We start from the raw sequence: 24,412 nt of genomic DNA on the forward strand, positions 1-24,412 counted from the left end.
TTCCCTTACTTTACCATACAGACAAACAAAGGACAGAGGCAATTTCAGGTATTACTTGCAAACATTTTCTTGTTTTTTTTTTTTCTTTCTGACTTTTTTGAAGTGGAGGACTCATAGTCATTCCCAGGGGGTCTATGTGAAACGGATACAGGTTGGAAGCTCAAGGGTGTTTGAGTGGTGATTATGGATTTGGGAATTATAATGATAATTGTGTCTCGGACACGCCCTTCTCTGACAATTCATATGTTTCCTATTATCAATTTACTCCAAATTTCAGAACTTTTTTTTCTGAAGTGTGGGGAGAAATCACGTGTAAAACTCACTAGCAACACATATAAGATAATCAAGATTTTCTTTTGATCATCATTGCTTGAAAGTGCCTTTCTCCTTGTTTGAGCAAATTCACTACTTTCACAAAAACATGCAAGTCAGGTTTGGAGGGTATTTGCATGAAAAAGATTCTAGTATTGTATTTACTCTAACTTGTTTTGATGAAAAACATCCCTGCAAAACAAACCTTCTGGGTCTTGAGAAATTAGAAAACATGTCAATGTCTTCGAAAATCCACTTCGGGGAAAGATATTAGAGAATGTAAAATTAATTAATATGTAATTTAGTTGAAAAAAGTTTGTGTTTGAAGTTATTTGATAGTCGAGGAGCAATGTTATGAGTATGTGTGACAATTTGTGATATATGATTGTGTTAATTGAATCATTTACTCGTGTATGGAATGAAAAGGATTAATAAACTGTAAAGTTAACAATTACATAGTTACTTAAAGGAACACTGCAGAATAGTTCTATCAAAATCAGTTGTAAACTTTTTTCCCACCCATGTATTAGTATGTGTATATCACAAGTGAAATCAATCTAGACTGTTATAAGCTTTTTATGATTTTAATCATAAAAACGTTCATTGAGATGTTGTTGTGATACTAAATTATTGAGAAATAGTCCATTTTTAATAAATGTAATATAGATGATAGATAAACATCGGAGTAATTTGTTAAATTTTGCAATAAAACTACAATAAAAGAATAGAGTCCTTTAGGCATGAAAATAAATTTGAACACAATTTGTTTGAAATTGCTTAGTAACCTCTGATAATTTTTAATAAGACATTCAAAGGTAATTTATTATAAATAGTGAACTGTATCTATTGGTGTGAATAGTTAAAGCAGTAACTACTCCTATATTTTCCCTGAAAGACATGATATTAAAAAAATGCGGAAGTAGTAGATAAATTACGCGTTTGCAATTGACACATTAAAATTGTATCTCAAGGCTAACAAATGAATCTTAAATCAAATGAAAAAGTTGACTGAATTATATTTACTAAGTTTAAGTTTGAAAGTTAACGTACTTTAATCAATAAATATAACTCGACCAGCCATATTCCCCACCAGGTGAGGAAGAAATAAGTCATTTAAGTCGAAACTTATCTGTGATCTAGCAGAGACGTCATGTTATAATCAACTTAAATTTTCTTAAAGTTTTCTTAAATCTTTTAGTAACGTTAAAACAAATCCAGCTACATCGCAAGTATAATTTACTTTAAAATATATAAATTTTAATTTGAAATTATGGCATGCTTGCATGACTAAGACCAGTGCATGAGAGTGCTTGTTCCACCGTTCATTTCACAGGTAGTCCAATCCTTCCAGAACTACCCGCCCATAGAACATCATCATCCAGTTTTAAAGGTGACCTGCTGAAATCAAAGAAATCAAAGAAAAAGTCTACTAGGTGAGCATGTCGAAATATAAGTCAAGATGATTTAGGGTTTAGAATAATCTTTTCAACGTTCGCAAGCTCACTATTCCCCAAATTTGTAAATTAAAAGCAGTTCAACCTTTTCACAGAAAGACAAAGCTAGACAGTAAAGATAGTGAGTAATGTAACTTAGTTTAGGATGTTCTTCTCTCTCCTCCACAGAGGGCTCTGATTTTTTAATACGGGCTGGGAAATGGGGAGAGGTAAAAAGTAAGCGCGCAGAGCCTGGGGAGAATTGTGAAACAAAAGTGTGCACTGGACACTAGAAGGAAAAAGGCAGAAGGCCTTTCCCGTCATCTCCCGCGCTCCCCCTATTTTTCATTTTTCGTGTGTCTCTAATTACCTTTGTTTGTCTTGTTTGCAGAGATGTTGTTGGTGAATTTAACTGTCTTAGAAGAAGAGTGGAAGAACTACAACTTGTAAGTTTTAATAATTTTATTTAGTCTTAAAAATAGTTCCTTCATAGTTAGAGAAATCAGACATCATTCTTAAGTGCCTACTTCTTGCATTCCTAAAGTCACATCTAAGATTTAAAAGAACTACCACCATGATGGCAAAGTACTACAGATTGGTTACTGCTGTAATTTTACCATTCCAACACATTTCACAAATCTTTGTAGCTTTGTCCTCATTCTGAATTTTTTTAGCCCAGTTGTTGGAGGTCATTTTGAGATTTCAAAAATATTTGCCTGAAAAAAGAGATACATGTTCTTAGGTTTTCACAAACTTAACAACAACAACAGTTGTAACAACTTTCTTATGGGAACAAAAGTAATTCTTACAATACATTACACCGATCTATAGATATTGTTAGTTGATGGTGCTGAACTATAATCTCATTAACTCTTTTAAACATATTTTTTTTTATGTTTACAATGATATTTTGTTATTGTCATCTTGTTTTTCGTATGTAGGAAACTGAATCCCTCCGGCAAAGTTTACAAGAGGAGCAGAATGCAAGAAAAAAGATGGAGAAGTTTATTCGCTGTTCACTGAAAGGAGTGATTCCTGATATGAAATGGGAAGACATCGACAAAAGCTAGCGAAGATGACATCTTAGATTTTGTAACTGCACTAATAATTAATAATCTGCTATCAAAACGTACTCAAAATTACACTTTAAACTTAAAGTGGTTAACTATTAGTGTTTTCAATAATATGCCTTTTAACTAATAAGTTAGGATTCTAAAGTTGTACTTTCTTAATAAAAAATATAAAGCAAACCATTTTATTGACTGAAATACTCATAGGATTAAGAACTCTTTCGTTCTCGGCTGCAGGGAATTTTTAACTTGATGGACTGTAGTTATGGATTTAAAAGTTTCCTATTAAAAAATTACATGCATGGAAAAAAATTGCATGTCTTGAATCAGTAGGCTTTTGGTAATTTTAATTGCAAATGACCAAAGAAAATGTGATTACTGTTAACAGTACATATTTATTGCGATGTAGAGAAGTGCCATTTTAATTTTACCATTTTATTTTTAATTGGTGTAAAAATATTTCTTATTACGTAATTGCTACTATGTTTGTGTGGCAATTAACATAGCACTGTATCCTTTTCAAACAACAGGATAATATATTATTGCAGTCAATATTATATTTGCATAGTATCTTAATATATATTTCAAAGATGAGGATTTAGGATTTATTAATTTATTAATGACTTTCTGCTCATTAAATGCCCATTGTAAGCTATTGTAATTTTGTCAAGTACCTTTTTTCTTCCAAAGATTGTTTCTACTGTTAATTGTTGGAAATATACTTTAAATTAAAACTCTGTTGCAAAAATGCGAAAAGCATTTAAGATACCAGTATCGGCCATTAAGGATCTTGGCTTTCCTTTGTGCTAGCGCTATTTGGTTGTTGGAAGGCCTCTGGCCAGCCTCTATTGCCAGAAAGCAAAATAACTTCAAATGTTGTAAACAAAGCGACAGCTTTGTAAGTAATAGTTTATAAACTGTTGTTTTAGGAGAAATGAAACGAAACATGGCTGACAATCGATATCCATACCAAAGTTTTTTTTATCTTTCATGGTATTCTTTTGCTTCAATAAAATATTCAGTTTAAACTACACTTCCAACAAAATAATGCCAATTTATTGTTACAGTAGAGATTTTCTAGGGCCTGTTTATATGAAGAAAAGTCCCTGCAATGAGGTTTACCCTGTCCTTAGTGCTCCTTCAAGCCGAGTGTTTATATGACAAAAGTTGTCCCTGCATGCCAACCAAGACAAACATTGGCCCTCCCCGGTTTTACTCATGCTCTATTTGTCCAGACTTGTCCCTGGTAGGCGAGTAAAAATAGCTTAGTGTTTACATGGAAAAAATGTTGGCAGAAACACCCTTCAAAGCGAGTAACCCTCCACCCTTACCCCAGATCTTCTTGACCCTTGCTTACCAAGTCAGCTTTGCGATTTCTCATATGTTTAACAGTTTGTGGCTTTTTATAAATAAATGTATGAGAAGCTCTCTCGCCCTGGGTGGCTCGGAATGGAGGGTAATCCTTCAACCAGGGACCGACTCTTCTCTGTATAAACAGGCCCCTGCAAAGTTTTTGTAACCTCCAAAACAATTTGTTTCTGCTATTTTGTTGAAATTTAAAAACTGTGTGAAATTCTCTGTATGTCAAGGCTTAATTTTGTTCCTAGATAACTGACTTGTTAAACAAAAGAAAATAGTATGATCCCCGTTTATAAAGGGCCGTAAGTCAATTACTGCAGAGATATTTACATGTTTAAGTAATGCAGAGTTATTTACATGTTTAAGTAATATACATTTTATAAGTAGACAATAATATAAATAAAACACCAATTACTGCTGAACAAAATATCGATGAATGAGTTATTATTTTCATAATATAATGTTTCACTGGAAAAAATAATATGCTCTCTCCTTTGACTTTACATAATAAACTGAAGGCACTAGTTGAGGGTACTAACTGTTTACTGTAATAGACTATAGAAACGAGAGTATGGGAATACATTTTATTAGAAGAAAAGGGAGACGATTTCTTACACTTTAATTAGCTGTTGTGCATATCACATAGCATTAGATATAAGGCTCTTTAAAGGAATGTTACAAGTTCCCTCTCTGCCAAACTAATTGTCCTTTTGTCGAAATGTTACTTAACTGCAAAATAATAAGTCCTAGGTTTTTATATTATTCTACTTGTTAATATTTGCATTTTTGTTACTGTTAGGCAAAGTCGATGGTTATCTTGTACATAAATTGCTGATTTTCTAACTTAGTTTTTAGTTATAATTATATTTTAAACCTGTTGTTGTTTTGTCTATTTTGATCTTTTTTTTTACAGATTCATCAAAGCCCTCCCTTTTGGCCAAATTGAAAGGCAAGATTTAACGTAACTATAACTAAACCATTTATAATGTAAGGGTGTTTTCGGAGAACAGTGTACAATTTGTAAATTGTTAGACTTCGAAATGTATTCTTTACAGACGTGTGCAGGTTTTTATAAACTGTTTTATAACACAACATTTCTTATCGTTATCTTTGGCATGAGATAGCGAGGCTTGGTTTCGTTCATAATGTATCATCATACATTCTTAGAGGCAAAAGATTGGCTTCTTGTAAGAGATCTTACCCAAATGGTTAAAAAGCGAACTGGACTTGAGTTTTTAAAGTTTTGGAAAGTACCACATGGCAAGCTTTCAGAAAGATGAAAGTTTCAGGTTTTGTTTGGGGACTTCATCTCAGCTTAAGAGAATTGGGCGTGATTTGAAAATCTACTGGTTACTATGCAATGATTCATTATTAACTCTGGAATGCATTTTTTAATTAGATTAAATTAAAAACTAAACTCAAGTTTAGTCGTTTTTCAACTTAACAAAGAAAATGCAATTAACCATATGCTCCCAGAATCGTTGTGGAATGATGGGCAAATCAGAATTATACAAAAGGTTGAATCTAAGGGCTAAGCTTTTCTGCAAGAATCTTTTATATTGACATCTCTTTACGCTTTTTTATGTAGGCCTGGTTGTTAATTGTGTTAAAAGTATTGGGGGTTAGAGGAACCGGTTCACCATAAATGTTGGTTAGATGTGTTTGTGCCAAGCGTGACTTAAAATATCCTGACAAAGCTTAATGAATTGTTTTTGATAGGTTTTAACACTTAGCACAGTAATGATACCAACCCCAATTTGGGTCTAATCCATTTCCTTTTAAGGTGGCTCCGTAGTTATTTCGGGCGTATTCATCAGTGACATACTTCGCGTCAGAACTTTTTCGGCTTTAACGCGATGGCTTTGAAACGTTGGGAAAACTTTCATGTATCATTTAGCAATAACATGATAAAGTTTGATTGCAATGGAGAAATATATTTTAAATGTTATTGGCGTTTAACTGGACCCATGTTTTTGGACAAAATTGAATCCAAAAAAAAATTTTGCCGATATATTTTTGCTAAATTTCTGGAATAAGCTAATATCGACTTAACACATGAGATAGCCAAGTTTCAAGAAAATCGTTGGAGTAGAAATGAAGAAATACTGGGAAATATTAAACTCGTCTAAATAAAACTCTTAAAATTTACTGTAATTTTATACACTTGCCGCTTCTTCACGAAATAATCTACAAACCCAATATTTTGCGAAAAGCCTCCCCAATACTTGCTAAATAGAAGTGCCTAACCGATTGTTGATCGAGCTAACCGTTAAAAAGTATTCGCTAGTTCTGTAGGTCTCTGTAAACATTATAAAATGATCGAAAATCCTCGCGGACCTCCAAGGTTGCGTTCTGCATTTATTTTCGAAAATTATACCGCGGTTCTCTCTCAAACTCCTGTCACGTAAACTTCAGGGCACTACAAAAAATTTTGCAACGACTTTTGCTGCTGTGCCGTGCTGTAATTTGGAGAATTGGCGTTGAGATTGTGAGCTACTCTGCAACTGTTCTTTGGCGAAGCGAACGAGCAGTTTTGTTTATATCATTATGAATACGAAATGAGCACGTGTGACATTCATGACAAGAATTGGCGCTTTTGAAAGGGGGGTGTCATTTATATGCACGCCGACCATCCTTGGAGGGGTGGGAAGATCTTTGTCGCATTGGAGTAACATGAGGTGCGTTAGTATTAAACGTGGGGACTAGTCAATTCTGTGATTCCAGCTTTTTTATATTAATAATCGAAGTGGATTTACAATTTCTCAAACGTTCAAATTTACATTTTTTATAACAGATTTTACAACTGTTGCACCGTTATAATCTGCTCAAAAAATATCATCAGTGACGCAGACCCCCCCCTCGACCTGATGATATCGAGGAGCTGTGTGACATTGTAAAGAGAGTATATCTTAGGTGTACGATTTTTTGAACGATAGCATAGTCAAGCTTAACGCACCTCATGTTACTCCAATGCGACAAATATCTTCCCTCCCCTCCAAGGATGGTCGGTGTGCATATAAATGACACCCCCCCCCCCCTTTCAAAAGTGCGAATTCTTGTCATGAATGTCACACGTGCTCATTTCGTATTCATAATGATATACACAAAACTGCTCGTTCGCTTCGCCAAAGAACAGTTGCGGAGTAGCTCACAATCCCAACGCCAATTCTCCAAATTACAGCACGGCACAGCAGCAAAAGTCGTTGCAAATTTTTTGTAGTGCCCTGAGGTTTACGTGACAGGAGTTTGAGAGAAAACTGCGGTATAATTTTCGAAAATAAATGCAGAACGCAACCTTGGAGGTCCGCGAGGATTTTCGATCATTTTATAATGTTTACAGAGACCTACAGAAGTAACGAATACTTTTTAACGGTAAGCTCGATCAACAGTCGGTTAGCACTTCTATTTAGCAAGTATTGGGGAGGCTTTTCGCAAAATATTGGGTTTGTAGATTATTTCGTGAAGAAGCAGCAAGTGTATAAAATTACAGTAAATTTTAAGAGTTTTATTTAGACGAGTTTAATATTTCCCAGTATTTCTTCATTTCTACTCCAACGATTTTCTTGAAACTTGGTTATCTCATGTGTTAAGTCAATATTAGCTTATTCCAGAAATTTAGCAAAAATATATCGGCAAAATTTTTGTTTGGATTCAATTTTGTTCAAAAACATGGGTCCAGTTAAACGCCAATAGCATTTAAAATATATTTCTCCATTGCAATCAAACTTTATCATGTTATTGCTAAATGATACATGAAAGTTTTCCCAAAGTTTTAAAGCCATCGCGTTAAGCCGAAAACGTTCTGACGCAAAGTATGTCACTGATGAATACGCCCGAAATAACTACGGAGCCACCTTAATCTGGGCATCATAACTGAATAGGCTTTTTTTGAGTTATCCTTTGCCTCTGTTTCAAAACTCGTCTACGTGCAAAACCATTCAAATGAAAACGAGTTTGATTTGCACGAAAATCAACATGTGGATGAAACTCATTTTCATGTGAATGGTTTCGCACGTAGACTCGTTTTGAAATAGAGGCAAAGGGTAACTTGGAAATGGCCCATTCTGGTTGTCCCTTGTTTATCGGGTGAACTTTGAAATTGCAAAATGTAACAATGATGTTACAAAGGAATCTACCTATAACTACAGTCACAGCTATTGATGTACCTAAGGTTTATTGATGTATGAATCATAGAGTTTGTTACTGGGCAAAACAGGTCAGGTAGTAGCTCTTGCAAAGTCTCTCAAGAGAACAATAGAGCAAACAACAGGAACAATGTTCCCGGGAAGGGGAGGGGGGTACTTGGCCTATGTTTAGGTATAGGGGTGCCGCTGGGGGTTTGAAACCCTGACCCTGTTTAGGACAATAAGAACTTTAAAAACCAACCCTGTGTAGGACAACACCCCCTATTTTAAGACCCTATTTAGGACAAAGGACAACATCAACAATTATTTACCCTTTATTGTGATTGCGTCCCGTACGCGATGTTCGACGTATTGAAATGCGAACACTGGTCCCAGCAAATAAAATAATGCTTTTCATTGAAGCGAAAGCGAAAAAAATGTAAATACTCGACGACACTCTTGCAGCCATACCCTGTCTAGGACAGGTTCAGGCCCTGTTTAGGACAGAGGAGCTTAAAATTATATTACCGAGGAGTCAAAAACCATACCCTATCCAGCGGCACGTCCTCGTATAGGCCATATAGGGGAGTGCCCCCCCCCCCCCCGGGGGGAATGTTCCTAGCCCCAAAACAATTAAAGCTGCTACACTACTGGTCAAAACGATATAGCCATGAGCCCATGACAACATTTTCTTGAAATTTTTACCTGCTGCAAAAATGCCTAGTGAAATCGAATTTGATTCCGTAAACTCGTTCTCATTTGAAGTCAAAATAAGTACCATAACAATTTCCTTGTAAGTACCTGTGCAACTCGTGCCTGGACAGACTTGAGGCCAGTTAAAATAGCAATTATTTCAAAATGATAAAAAGTTAAAACAACAACATTCATGGTAGCGTTTCCTTACAATAATGTATTTTAAATTATTAGCATTAATTTTATGATAATGTATAAATAAACATAATTATAATCAATTACTGTTTGATGCAATAAAAGTAATCAAGTCAAAAACTGATACGACTTTTCTATGTCATAATACTTTCTTGATTACCTGGCATGGGGGTATAAATAAAATGAATTACTGATCCCTCAATCTCAATACCATTTTTACGACTGAATTTTCAATGAAGGAGTATAGTGGGTAGCCCGACTTCACTCACATGGTTGGTCGGTTGGTTGGTTAGTCCATCAGCTGTAAACATTTTGATAAGAGAAGTAAGAGTGTAGCAAGGCGGCCGTAATAAGGCTATTTTTTAAAATTTAACAAGGAAGACAAAAGCAAAGAAACAAAATGCGGCTGAAAATTATGTGTGGAAGGTACTTGACCGCCGAAAAAGTGGACATTAAGAGCCGCAAAAGCGATGCAACATGCGATATTTGCATGCGTTACAGCTGCTTGTAACGCATGCATGAAACTGACACTCGCGCATTCATACTATACATAGAAGATTCCTCGCATAACATAATTTCCTATTGCAAAGATAACGCCGGAATTTTCAAATACGATAAACAAGTTTATCTTCCACATTAAGAGCTGCAAAAGCGATGCACCGATCGATCTCTTTCGTATACTTACCTGAATCAGTCTATATGTTCTGATATATTTATTTACAACGTTATTACTTTACGGCTTACATGTAAACGCTTTTATTCTCCAATGTATACAGGAGTGATAGAATAAACAAACCATTTTAGTGCTGCGGGGTAAAAACAGAAAAAATAGGAAAAAGGAACAAACACTTCTGGGTTTTGATCTCACGACCTCTCACACTCCATCCTGAAACCTACACGAGTGAGCTAATCCGACAATCTCAGTCACGTAAAATGAAAAGATCTTATATCAATGTAATAGACATTGTGGGGTCAACCGCCGATTGTCTGCAATTGTCACGCATGTTTGCTCGTTTTAATTTTTTGCTTTTTTAATTGCATCAAAGAAATGTTTGAACATTTGCCGCTCATATATATTCAAGATATGAAAACCAACCGTAAAACTTGGTGAAAAAAATTCAGTCGTGGCTCGAAAAGGCTTTGATTTATTATTATTTTCACTTATGCTTTTAACAGAAAAGAATTACAATATTCTCCCAGGCTGTTCTCTTTGACTTGTTCACCTACCATATTTATGATCCATGGTATTTGAGCTCATATACCATTGCCTGTTAACCAATCAAAACTCAGGAATTACAATATACCATTGCTTGTTTTTAATAAATTTTTATATTTTGTTCATAGTCAGCATAGTGGTGTGCTTGTTGATCTCTGCGTATTAGCACCAGTAAAGAGGACCGACTGAACATTTGTATTAAAAAGCTGGATTTTGGTGTTTTGTCCTGTCCTCTTTGACCTCCAGATTTTATGGAGTTGATCTACATGTATCAAATGAATCGGACATGTGTAATACGCATTTCTTCTTAGTGACCACATATCCTACCCAAGTACAGATACGGAAAGATTTTAAAAAACACAAATTTTTGTCCAAGAGCCTTACCCTAACTTTTCCCTTACCTTAGGTGCCCCCCCCCCCCCACATATATAAAAGCCCAGTCTCTTGGGTGGGCGTTTGGCAGGGGCCCTGCCAAACGCCCACCCAAGAGATAAACCCACCTGAAAGGAGTATTGAGCAAATACATAAGACCAGGGCTTATCTCTGGAATTTTATGGTAATTTATTATTTCCTGAATGAAAATTTGTTTCCACAATTCTCTGAAGCAAATGTTTCACAGAATATACTGTAATCACAATTTAATTTTACTACTAATTACGAGTCCAAAAACTAGCCAATCATGGAGTCCTAAAAACAATCTTACCTCCCCCTCCCCCTCCCCCTCCCCCCTCACACACACACACTCAATTACAATATAATTATAACTTTTTGGACTGTAAGAAACAATGTTCGATGGAGAGTACACATACAGCTGTAGCAGTCCTGAACTGTTCTGACTAAGTAGCAACTTGCAAATACAGTCAACTCTCTCTTAGCGGACACCTCCATAAGACGGACACCTAGTGATGGTCCCTGCCATTTTTCAGTCATTTTACTGTAACCAAACCCCTATAAGAAGGACACCTCTCTAAGACGGACAACGGACACTTTGAAATCATTAATGGACACTTGAGAAGTGTTTTTAATCATGTTTAATTAGTGAAAATACTTTCAAACTTCGTATCGACCTAAAGCAAAGTTAGTCCGTTCCAAAATTGGTAGTTCCAATTTTTGCTTTTACAAGCAAATATGTCCTTTTATTATTTTAGTCTTGTTGCAGTTAGCAAAGGTCTGTTGCATTGTGAAAAGGTTTAGCTTTATTATCTCAAATTTACTGGTGTCATGTAACCTCGACTCTCTACAGAGCGGACACCTCTCTAAGACGGACAGCTGTGGCCGGTCTCGAAGGTGTCTGTCTTAGAGAGAGTTGAGTGTAGATATATTATTTTGGGCTTAAATGCATAAAGCACCCTTAATTAGATTCTGGTTTCACTACACGTCCCATAAACAAAATTGAACTGGACTTCTTGTGACAAATAATGAACAAAAATGGATGGTCGGCGCAAAATCTAGGATTCATTTCAGCCCCGCCCCTACTCCGCACCTTCATGACTACTGCGGTAGCTGCCGCTGCTTCTGTGCTCTTCTCATTCACTTCCACAAATGCCTTGTGAATGACAAGGGATACATAGAGCTTCTCTGGACCTGGATACATGCCTGAGAAATCAGCCTCGAACTCACTAAACATATCTGTTGCTCCCATGTTTGCAAGAATCTGGTTGAGTTTAAACTGCTGAGTCAGCTTAAATCTTGGCAGTGACACCTCCACCTTGTGAGGGTGAGACTGTGACACCAGTGCAAGAGCCTTTTGTAACTTGTCATGTGTGAGGTCTTCCTATAACTTGGCCAGCCCATGGGTGTCGTGAGGTAGCAGAATGACCATGGACAGATCTTCTCCTTGGTAAGGCAACTCAAGAATTTGACCAGCAAGCTCCCCGTAATCTTCAACATGGTTAAACGTCTCCGTGACGTGCATCATCTGTACTTTAACCTTTTCACTTTCGGAGACGAAGAATTGCTGTTTGCGAGTATGCCTTTTCTTGAACTTGTTTTGCCAAAAGCCCTTGAAATAAATCGCATTTACCAGGGTCAGCCGAGTTAGACTGTTGAATACTCCTTCGGCAATCAAATTCTTGATCTTCTGTTTCGTTTTCTGCTCGACCCACTCATTCACCTCTTTTCTAGCGCCCTCTGTATCTTGTTGGTAATCCACCAAAGCTATTTCAGCATCGTAGAACGTTTTTGTCCCCTCCACGAATTCCTGCACCAGACTGAAGTTCTTCTGCACGAAAAGTCGATTTGCAGCCAGCAGTTCGTTACTCGCGTTGTTCGACGCTTGGAGAGCTTGGAGAAAGTGTTGTTCTTCAGTGTGGAGTTGTTCTTTAGGCATTGCTTCCCAGTGAAGAGCCTTGGCCATCTGCGCAGCTGTTTTTCCTCTTGCTCCCATGAAAGTCATGGCAAGTGCAATGCTCAAACTGCTCGGCGAATAAAACAGGTTTTGGCCGTCGAAGTTTTGGTCATTTTTGAGAGCTTTGTGTAGATCAACGGTGAATTTGTTGTTTGCTTTGATTACAGCTTCCATTTTAGAAACTCACTCTCCCGTTAAAAGCACAAAACTATCTTGCAAAAGAGGGGGATTTTCAGCACTTAGCAGTTATGCAGATAACACAACCATGTCAGAACCAGGAAGTCACGTACGCTTTGTAAACAAGTATCGCATGACGGCGCTGTATCACGTACGCTTACACGATTGCTTTGAAGGTCGTTTTAGTCTGGCGGCTTAGCTCGAAATTTTAGTTGAATTGTGCACTTTTTGATACAAGCATGAAACTTGGCACAATGAAAGTGGTCACCAACGGAAGTTTTTTCAGCCAAGCCCGAAAAACGCCAGTTTCCATGGAAACCGTAATTTATTAAAATCAATGAAATTTCGTGAAATATTTGTTTGTCCTGGTTTATAGACAATATATGTCAGGTAGTGATACCAAGTCGCACGTACAAAATTTAGAAATGAAATGGTGTAATTTAGACTGTTCACAGCCTCTACATTTTCCAATTTTTCTTCTGTTAGCGAACGGCGAACGCTGGGCGGTGTTGGACACGACTCGCAAAGCATGCCGGAAGAAATTTTCAATTGCACTTATTATCGTCTGATCGCCGATCTGTAAACATCTCCTCGCGGTGCGAAGATATTCCAATGCTGAAAGAAATATCGGAGGAAATCCATATCAAATCTTTCGCGAGTCTAGTAGCACCTATAGATGATCGTAGATGCGTATTGCTGGATTCATAAAGGCGACATTTTACGGTGGAACAACTCATATTTTGGATTCGAAACATCGCGGTTCGTCGACTATTGGGAATATTATTCGATTCTAGCACGTTTGTGATCGAAGTAAACGGGCTAAAATTGAACTTATCTTTGGCGCTTTGCTTTTCAGAAATGTTGAGTAATGAATGAAGTACGTCGATGTACTGCTGGCCAACGCAGTTCGCCCTATCGTGGTTTTTGATGGATTTTCGCTGAGTTGTTTTACTTGGAGGGCCCAACGGCCGTTTTGATATATATGCCGAGTATCGGCCAAACAAAATGATGATATATAAACACTTTATATTCGTCTTCTTGAATAGATAGGTGGAACAAATGCATATTTCTAGTTCTTCGAGCGAGTTGCGCGAAGGATAAGTGGAACACATGTATATTTATCGTTCTATTAAAGCGTGCTGCGCGAAGGATAAGTGGAGTACATGCATATTTTTCATTGTTTATGTTGCGCGAAGGATAAGTGGAATACGTGTATATTTTTCGTTCTTAATTAAAGCGGGTGCGCGGAGTATAATTGGAATACATGCAAATTTCTCGTTCTTACTAAAGCGTGTTGCGCGAAGCCGATAAATGTAATACATGTGTAAAGTATGTTGAACGAAGGATAATTATTCGTCGACTGCGGGACTGCGGGAGCATTATAGTTCAACTGCCTGTGGCTGGGCAATCGCTCCGACATGCCGAATATCGGCCAAACAAAAGGATGATATAAACACTACAATAACAAAAATGGCAAGTGAACATTAAAATATAAATACACGTGAACGGGAGTACCAAATTAAGCCCTTGTCCTGTAAGAACATCGACAGAAATCACACCATCAACTCCCGCAAAATGCCGCGAAATGGAAGAGAAATGAGTAACATATCAAGGAAAAAACCCCAACTTCAAGTCCAAATTTGACCGTTAAAACGGCGGGGCCCGCCCGGGCCCACCGTACTTTTCTTAAAGTTCAACTATCGAACTTAAGTTCTATGCAAAAATAATCCACAGTACTGATCCTTGTTTGTCAAAAAATGAGCAAATGTTCATCGACGTCGAACGCTTGCGCCAAACAACCCTTTACCATATAGCATGATTTCAATCGACTAGTTTTGAGAGAAAAATCGCTTCCCTTAATTCAGAACTTGACAGATGACTGGCCTAGGTATTATTCTTCCAGCTCCAATAAAATAATCTGTAACAACCGTTAAAGTTTCGCCGGAATCGCACGAAAAAGATGAGACCTTCTTAAAATCCCGCGACAAAATTGTCCGCCATTGCTTCCACCAAGGTGACAAATGATTGGTCGAAAAATGTCACGTGAACCGTGTCCAACACCGCCTGAACGCTGGGATCGGAGAATGAATCGCGAGAGACCTGGACGCTAGCGCAAAACGAAAGACGCGAGGGAGCAGAGGGCAGGGAACGAAAAAATCTTTTTCCATGCAATAATTTCCTAGTGAATTATTGGTATTAAAAAGATGGTAAAAACAAAACAATTGTAAGCCTAATTTAAAGCATTCATATCTGTATTTTTAAAAAAAATCTACAATAAAAGGTGTATAAAAGGACAAGAAAAAGTACTTCGTGTGGGAGGGGCTTCTTGGCTGAAAATTTCATCGCTGTTTACTAGCCGAAAATAGGAAATTGGCGTTGGCACAATGGCACTATATCAAGAATTGATTAGTATGTGAATGCTTGTAATCCTGCAAAGTTTGATGCTTGTATCAAAAATCGCACATTTCAGAAGCTAAGCCGCCGGACTATTTTGCACGGTAGAGATTTTGAGATTTTAGAGATTTCTGTGTGCCCTGTGCTTGCTTGTGTGCGCGATCGCGAGAAGGCCGCGCAAGGAAAAATCGATTTTTTTTCTCGCGTGGCCCCTCGCGCCGTTCGCGTTTCCCATACGCGCGCATGTTTATGATTGCCTGTTAACCAATCAAGACTCATGAATTGCAATATACTGGTCACTGCTATTTTACTTCATAGTGCTAGTGGCCTGTTTGTGCACAGGCTTCCCAAGCTCAAAAGTCGTCTTTTTGATGTGTTTTTGACCCGGGGGGGGGGGGGTACTCCCTATAATGGCCTATACGGGGAGGCTCCGCCCGAAAGGGGTACCTTTTTCAGGCTTCGGGTATATAAAAGGGTAGGGATTTCACGAGTTTAAGTATATGAAAGGGTATGGAAATCTGTCATTTGGCTATTTAAAAGGGCCTTTAATAAAAATATTTCGAACAGACGCAATTAATGGCTGTACTATTTTAATTTATTAAGCGCTACATAAAAATGACAAGAAAACGTCCTATTTTAAGTCCACGCCATGTCTCTTAGGTATATGAAAGGGGTACCTTTTCTCAGTTAAAGTATACGAAAGGGGTACAATTTCTGTCAAAAATGGTATATAAAAGGGTAAGGGGTTAGAACTTGGGGCGGAGCCTCCCCGTATAAAATTCTTTTGAGTACCCCCCCCCCTCCGGGGGTTTTGAGAGCCCTTCGGGCGGCCGACTCTACATACATGTTGTATGCGACAGCTTGTGTATATAGAGAAATGTATGGGAAAATCACGGATTCTCTAAAACCGTGTAAATAACTATCTATTTCGGAATAAAGTTTACCTTGAGGTAGGTAAACTTTATTTCGAAATAGATAGTTATTTACCCGATTTTAGAGAATCCGTAATTTTCCCATACATTTCTCTATATACACAAGCTGTCGCATACAACATGTATGTAGAGTCGGCCGCCCGAAGGGCTCTCAAAAACACATCAAAAAGACGACTTTTGAGCTTGGGAAGCCTGTGGTTTGTGGATCTCCACGTTACAGCACCATTAACCGACTTTACGTTTGTATTAAAAAGTCGGATGTTTGTGTTTCGTCCTTTCCTCTTTGACCTCCTGATTTTACGGAGTTGGCTGCGGTTCTCAAACTCATTAAAAATTCATCAAGTTAAAACAAAGAAGATAATAACCGTGAAGGAGGTTTGGATACCTGGTCTTCATTAGCATAGATTTTTTAAGGTTTTATTTCTCCGTTTACTCCGTAGTTTTTGTTTCAATTGAGAAGATATAACAAACACTCGAGACAGTGTTTCATCGGCTATCCAAACACCTCAACTTCTCGGTGTTTGCATATCCTGATAAAACACTGTCTCTCGTGTTCCCGGGGGGGGGGGGTACTCAAAAAAGTTTTGTACGGGGAGGCTCCGCCCCGAGCTCTTACCCCTTACCCTTTTATATACCATTTTGCCAGAAATTGTACCTCTTTTGTATACTTTTTAATGAAAAAAGGTACCCCCCCTTTCATATACCTGAAAGTCATGGTATAGGCTTAAAACATGACGTTTTCTTGTCATTTCCATGTAGCGCTTAATAAATTGAAATAATACAGCCATAAATTGCATCTGTTCAAAATATTTTAATTAAATGCCCATACCCTTTCGTATACCTAAACTTTTGAAATCCCTACCCTTTTATATACCTGAAGCCTGAAAAAGGTACCCCTTTCGGGCGGAGCCTCCCCGTATAGGCCATTATAGGGAGTACCCCCCCCCCCCCGGGCTCGTGTTTGATATATTACTTATCAAATGACTCTGTCATGTGTAATACACAGCTCTCATGTAAAGTTGTTTCCTTTAGTATCTCGCAGCTTTCTTCTTAGTAAAAAGGGACCCGTTTCTCGAAAGACCCGTAAACTTTTCGGGCCCCCCCGTAAAGACATTTTTAGTTACCTCTATCTTAAAAACAAAGTGTATTGGCCTGAAACTTTGTATGAAGGGAACCTCCGTTTATATTAAAAATATCATGGAATAAAACAGCTCTATAATCCTAAGGTTCAGGATTTTGCTATAGCTTTACGGGTGCGAAAACTTATCGGGACCTTCGAGAAACGGGCCCCTGCCCAGGAAAGTTTTTTTGCAGGTAAAATGATTTTACTGATCCTAGACTTAACAGTGGTCAAAATAATATATAGATTTAGGCAAGCCTAAAAGCGGAGCTCCCCGGTTATATGCCCTTTACATTTTTTTTAGAATGATTTTTTATTCGTGTTATTTTCTTTATATATATTATGTATTGTTTTTCACCATGAACAACAGCACCAAATAAAAGTAAAAATAGTTGATCAATCAAAAGAGGATGATCATCTAGCAGTTTGTGCATAACCTCCCAAAGATATATAAACTCTCAAAGAGAAACTAGAACAAAGAAAGCGTTGCTCTAGAAAATATCCATACACCCACCATAACTGGTATGTTATAGCTGTACATAGCATACAACTGGAAAGTTTTGCATGTAGCTTGTCCCACCCCCCCCCCCTCCCCCCCTCAAACGGGGGCCCTATTGGAACAGTGACAGTATTATTTCCCGATACTATAAATAACAACAAATAACTAATCTGTGAGACACACCCACAAAACAAAACAGCTGTGTTTAATGTTTTATTATTTAATGACTGAGTTCGGTTTTGGTGAAGTAAAAATTTGCCTATGAACAACATACATTTTATCAGTTATTATTGTATTGCAACATGTGAGATTGATTTAGAGATTGATGAACTGTGTATCTCATTATCATGATAACTGTTCTTCACAGTGTGGGCACTGGGAATTAAATGTTTGGGTAGGTAAAGCCTGCTGTTGAGCCAAGTGGCTCATCAGGCTGGAGCGTAACCAGGTTTCTGCAGCATTATTAAGCGGCTAGGAGTATTTCTACTCCCCCTGGATGGGATGCTAGTCCATCGCAGGGTTAACCCCCCCCCCCCTCCCCCAGCAGTAAATAAGCCGGTACCCATTTATACACCTGGGTGAAGAGAAGAACTATGAGAGTAAAGTGTCTTGCCTAAGAACGCAACGTAGTGCCCGGGCCAGGTCTCGAACCCGGACCGCTCGATCCGGAGTCCAGCACAATAACCCAATAACCATCAGGTCACCAAACCTCCCACAAATGTTTGGGTAGCCGGATGATTTTCATATTGTGTTGTCAGAGATCCCTTAAGAAATACGTACATGGATGAGCCTTATCTGGCTCTTTTTCATTAACTTTAAAATTACACCTGACCACATAAATTGTATTTCACACAGAGTATAAGTATTAGTTGTACATGCAATGAAGAAATAATATATTCTGATTGTTCATTTATCTCTCTCTCTCTGTGTCTGCAACTCTCTGTGGAAATTCTGCTACTCGTGTTAACCCTGAAAAAGGGAAAATAACAGATACCATTTTGTTGATGATCATTGACATCAAATGAATATTTATAATTTTAATTGAATTTATTCAGAACATTATACAGATACATAAAAAAGAGAGTTATTTTTCCAATTTTTGCATGGGCCAGGGAATGTGTTGGGGGATACATGTATGTTTAGAACCAAAAAGTCCTTTCAGAGTGAGTGTGTCAGCAAAACCTTTTTTTACCTACTGAAGACACTAATAGTGCTATCAAAAAGACCCGGCACATGGCGAGGCTTTGATGAATGTTTTGGGGTGTGAAACACCGGCTTAATTCAAGAGTTCCCTACAAAATGATGTGTCTTTTGAGACTCTTATAATTATTTATCTCTGACAGGTGCTGTTGAAAGTACTGTGATTAAGTCCAGGAAAGCTTGCATATTCTCCCTAAAACTTTTATCAGGGATGTAGCTAAGAAAACACTTAGCCGGTTCATCAACAAGCCCAGCTGGCTTTTCTGGCCTAAACAGCTCTAAAATTTTACTAAGTCTTTGTGTTCACGTAAAATTTCAGCTGAGTTTAAGTTCTATTTCTACATTTGCCTGGTACCACAACAAGACAATTTATGTTAAGTTAGGGCTTGAGCTTATTAGCTATTAAGGTTTAATTAAGGTATTAACAAAAGGAATTCAAACACAACAGGTCAATTTGCACTTCTCCCACAAAATCATTACAAGTATTCCGGTATTTTGTCGGGTCAGGTAGCAGATCTTGTTGGTTCTTTGCCCTCATACCCCTCCTCCACGGTGGGGGAGGGGTGCATTGTATGAACAACGAAAACATTTTACTTGAACAATAAAAACATTTTATGTACATGTGCTGTTACACATAAATTGTGTATATTAAATTCCTCAATTGAACGAGGATTTTAGGGAAATATACAATGTAAACTTACCAAGGGGTTAAAACGCATACCATTTTTCACACCCAAAAGTTTTACACTTGAAAAACAAGTTTCATGCACTAATGTGTCATGGAGCTTCTTTAATATCTAGCTAAAGAAAGGTATAAGCTGACACTTATGTAATGATTACCTGCATCACCAATTTCACTAACTGCACCCCTTGACTGTTTTCCCTGCACTGAAAACAAAATTTATACAGATCAAAAACCTGTAAAATTCTTAACTTGCATCCTGGCAAAAAGTATGGAAATCCTAACAGCAAGTTTTAGAAAGACAACAGATTTACCAAAATAAATGATAACTTCAAACTGCATCTTACACCCTCCATAAATACTTCTCACTGAAATTGACCTCAAAAAACTTGTTGTACATGTAAATAAATAATACATGTATGTATTATTTACTTTTAATTACATAATCCTCGAGTCATCGCAGACAGGCCCATTTTGAACTGATTTTTTTCACGATCAAAAACTAATCCTACTTCTCTTGTAGAAAAAAAATTGGCAAAAATATTTGATTTAGTCACTGCTTTAAGTTGGAAAACTTTGAAAGGCTTAAAGAATTGTACGAGTCATGTGCAACCTTCCAGAAAGCAATGCTCATAGCCACAGGGCTAAAAAAGTACCCTCTGATTATCTGGGGCAAGTAGATTTTTCTGTCAAGCAATTAATTTTTCGTGCCTGTTTGCGTAATTTAGGTTAAAAGGCCCAGGCAAGTTGTCTACATGTAAATTATACAGTCACAAGTTTACTAAGAAACATAATCATGCACAGTCCTAGGCAAGCAAAATTTGAGAGCTGCTTGTTAACCACAGGGCAATCTGGAATTTATTTTTTTTCGAAGCCCTTATCCTACATTATAACTTCAGGATCAGCTTGGTTGTTATAACTTAAGAAAATTTCATGATCTTTCGCATAACATTTTAGAATCTGTGCTATATTCTTTTATGTACCATATTTATTCGATTAAACGCCACAGCGTTTATTTAATTTTTCGTGATTCGAGTGCGGCGTTTATTAGAGGAAAGCGTTTATACGAGGGCGGCGTTCATTTAAAATTCAATTTATTTCTTGTAAACAATAGTATGGTAACTGAACATTTAAATTTAAAAAAAAAAAAACAGAAACATGTTTTAGTGCATGCCTGAAAAGTCAATTTCAATACCTTAAAACCTTGTTACAATCAAGAAAAATATTTTTTTTAGCCTGCTCAAGCTTGATTATTACTGCATTTGCTTTCCGAGTCTGTTATTCGAATGAATGCTGCATCATGATATGATGCAGCGTTTATTTGAGGGCGACGTTTATTAATATTTCTGTTCTAATATGTAGCGCTCATTCGAGGGAGGCGTTTAATCGATTAAATACGGTATAAAAATATGAAAAAACTAATCAATTTATTCTGAGAAAGGCTGTAAAATCAGATAAGAAATACAAAACTTTCACAAAACGTTTTCACTCATAACATTCATATGATAAAAATATAAAAACTAAAATAAGGAAGACTACGCAAAGTTCTCAGTGAAAAATAACAGAGGCCATGGAGAAACTATATTTCGCTAAGACTCTCAGCTAGCAATGTCCCCTATACAGTATGGGGCCCAGTTCTCGGCCGGGTCCAGTTCTCGGCCACTTTGTGTTCAACGCGTTTTTTCACGCCTCAGTTGAATTAAAACAAAAAGTTATTTACATCCAGCGATAGATTTACATTTGCGATAGACTGATTCTTGTGCTCTAAGTATCGTTAGTTTGATCCTTCAACACGCTATAGAAAGCTCACACGTCGAGTTTACGCGGAGGTAGGTTAATTTGTTTTCCCGAAATCTTGTTTGTTTACGGCTCCTTGAAATTCTTGGATGCAGTTAAATTCGTATTTTATCCGAAAGCGCCAACCAAAAGAGCTAATTTTTTTGCATGTGAAACGTAAAATAATTCAGCTTTCTGCTTAAGTTAACTTTTCGTTGATTCTTTGTATTTTGTTGGTCTTAATTTACTTCGGAATTTTTCCGTGCGACTTTTGCGTATTTGCCAGTTCTCGGCCACCCTGCTCGCTATCACAGCTTAGCGCTTGGTTTTTAATATAATTTCATCTACTGCAGCCAGAATAAAAGAAAGAAATGTTTTAAAAATAAAGTTCAATTAAATCTCTAAGTTTTGAGCTAACTCTTGTCTTGTTTATTATTTCTACAACACCTAACTCTTTCAAGACCCTTCCACTGCAAAGTAAACCATCTAAATGCATTGGTCACACAACACAATTCTGCGGTTTTGCAAGAATCTGCAAAAAGCCTCATAAAAATAATTTGCGATCGATATAACATAAATAAGTTTACAGAGTGATTTTATGACTGTGAAAATTAATTGAGCCTTTTTATACGGAAATTACGCATAAGCTTTTTGGTGGCCGAGAACTGGGCCGTGTGGCCGAGAACTGGGCCCACAAAAGGAGATTTTATTTTTATTATTGTTCGGGATAATTAATTATTAACCGGTCGATAGCTTTACACCAAAAAGCTGAATAATGTAGAAAGCTCTGGGAGAAATTTCAAGTTTCTTTGGTTATTCTGAGAAAAGAAATACTAGTTTACGTCTATAGTGGCCGAGAACTGGGCCCCATACTGTATTGCATCTGACTCGACCACATTCTTACAAATTTTCATGTAAATTTTGTTCTCTACTTGTTCTGTACTCTTTCAAACGTTTAAAAGTGGTGTGTTCTTCCTACTTCGGTGATTTAACTACAGAATAAACAAATTAACGCGGATAGGAAAAACCAGAAGTAAGGTATGCTTTGAATACAACTCGTGTTTAAGACAAGACGAATTTCAGTTCATAAGTCTATGTCCTTGTTTGACATACCGGTACACGACTGAGAGCTAGAACCCAGCTTCGTTTAAAAATGATGTACAGTGTATTAGGTTGAATGCTGGTTAATCTAAATACCAAAGACTTTTCTAATCTGTTAAAAAATGAACATCAATAGCTCACCTTGTTTTCGTAAAGGAATGTTGTCTTTGACCGTCTTTGCTTCAAACTCACCAAGAAGCTTGGACATGCTTGGAAGATTTTCCATTTCGATCGGCCACAATCTTTACTCCTCTACTAACTATGGTTGTCATCGCGGGTGAAACGAGGAATATATCCAGAAATAATGTATCTGTAATAAACTGTCTTTAAAACTGAGTTCTTCGTGTGCTTTTCAATCGAGGAGTCTTCATGCTTAGTAATGAACTCATGCGTACGCTTGGTAAATCGGCATGCTGTGAGATTGTTTCCTGACTTTTCACACAGCGGACTTCCTCAAGTTAGTCTCCCCTTCATGTAATTCTAACATTGTCAACAAGAGCTAAGAATGATTTTTTTTCCTCGCGTTTAAAACTTCCTACTATATAAAGCTTAGCTGAGTAGAAATCGTTTTTAAAAAACTTTTTTGCTAAGGCCTTGATAGTAATGATTTTTCCCGCTAAAAGACGCGGGTTGCCACCGGAGCCTAGCTCGTTCCCAGGCCTAATCCGTGCGTACGGACGGACGGACGTACGTACGCGACAACCAAAATTTCTCGGTTCGATAGGATACCATTTGCCCTGTCTGTTCCCTTGTACCCGCATGTTACCAATGGAGCTACGCTACGCGCCTTCGGCGCGTGGAGCTCCGCTATTACTCCAGCTGGAGCCCTCTTACGCAAAACAGGGGTGCGAGGGGGTGGGGGGTGAGCGAGGAGCAAGAAATATAGATTTTTTTTTTCGCTTGCTTATTCTCTAGTCTTCTTTTGTGTTGAAAAACAGAGAGGCTGTAAACAGTCTGTGCAGATTGCGCAAACACGGCTGCATGTAGGTTAGGTCCGCAATGCATGCATAATCGTAATTAAATCTTTTTAAGCGTTGAACAGTGTTCTTAGAGTGCTATAAATGCTGTATTAACTAGACGTTTCGTGGAAACCCTTCATGATGTCTAAGGAACGCTGCATTCCTTACACATCACATTCACACTGATGAAATGTGTTTTATTTATACAGCATAAACAGCACTCCAAGAACACTATCAAAAACTCATTGATAATTATTTTGAGTGCTATGCAACAAAAACTCTTTTTTGTGACAACAAATTTGCATATATTTCAATTGAAGGGGAAAGGGCTTTGATTGCTTAAAGTAAGTACAACATTCCGAGAGATAAGTTTTATTTCTTACTAGCAATGGCATATGCCCATCAGTAACTAGTACCAAAGGTGGTTTCCCCTCTCTAAGCAGGACATTGCATTTTTAGCCCAATGTCTTGCTCTTTGATTTCTATAAAGCCACTCTTCTTTGGATTGGATTTTCTAAAAATCCAGATTCTAGTGTATTTTCTTTTATTGCATACTTGACCAATTAATTGATCATGACTGAATATACTCTGCAAACCAAATGCATTAATTTTTTTGTAAATTTATTTTCATATAAAGCCTTTTTTGAGCTGCAACAGATTTAAGTACTTTATATTTATAGCTATAAATTAAGTGAACTACAAATTAATTACTGGTCATCTGGTTCTTACGAATATTTTCAATTAAATAAACTGGACTAGAAATTATTTCCAAGTTATTTCGGGTTGCGGGGAGAGAACAAGGAAATCAGTCTTGCAGGGAACT

General features: G+C 37.4%; 1 protein-coding gene, 1 long non-coding RNA gene and 1 pseudogene across 8 annotated transcripts in view; 1 reads left to right on the forward strand and 2 right to left on the reverse strand.

The window, feature by feature from the left end:
• The window catches only part of LOC144662548 (rho guanine nucleotide exchange factor 7-like), a 35,263-nt gene extending 29,997 nt beyond the window's left edge, over window positions 1-5,266 (forward strand). For 4 of the 7 annotated variants that reach the window (XM_078523379.1, XM_078523378.1, XM_078523381.1 and 1 more), the window contains 4 exons: window positions 22-48; window positions 1,646-1,745; window positions 2,137-2,191; window positions 2,687-5,266. In XM_078523379.1, coding sequence (XP_078379505.1) covers window positions 22-48; window positions 1,646-1,745; window positions 2,137-2,191; window positions 2,687-2,815 — 311 coding nt within the window. In that variant the 3' untranslated portion in view covers window positions 2,816-5,266. The remainder of the gene's footprint in view (window positions 1-21; window positions 49-1,645; window positions 1,746-2,136; window positions 2,192-2,686) is intronic. The other 3 variants (XM_078523380.1, XM_078523385.1, XM_078523383.1) reach the window with 2 other exon arrangements.
• Window positions 5,267-10,939: 5,673 nt separating this feature from the next.
• LOC144662596 (serpin B6 pseudogene) lies at window positions 10,940-13,211 on the reverse strand (annotated as a pseudogene).
• Window positions 13,212-17,607: 4,396 nt separating this feature from the next.
• Window positions 17,608-23,413, reverse strand: LOC144662654 (uncharacterized). Its single transcript, XR_013572492.1, has 3 exons — window positions 22,772-23,413; window positions 19,912-19,959; window positions 17,608-18,840 (listed from the first exon to the last, which is right to left on the reverse strand). It is a non-coding gene; the product is annotated as an uncharacterized LOC144662654 (long non-coding RNA).
• Window positions 23,414-24,412: the final 999 nt, after the last annotated feature.

The sequence above is a fragment of the Oculina patagonica genome, chromosome 8 (assembly GCF_052425735.1).
Source record: "Oculina patagonica isolate OP01 chromosome 8, crgOcupat, whole genome shotgun sequence".
NCBI lineage: Eukaryota > Metazoa > Cnidaria > Anthozoa > Scleractinia > Oculinidae > Oculina > Oculina patagonica.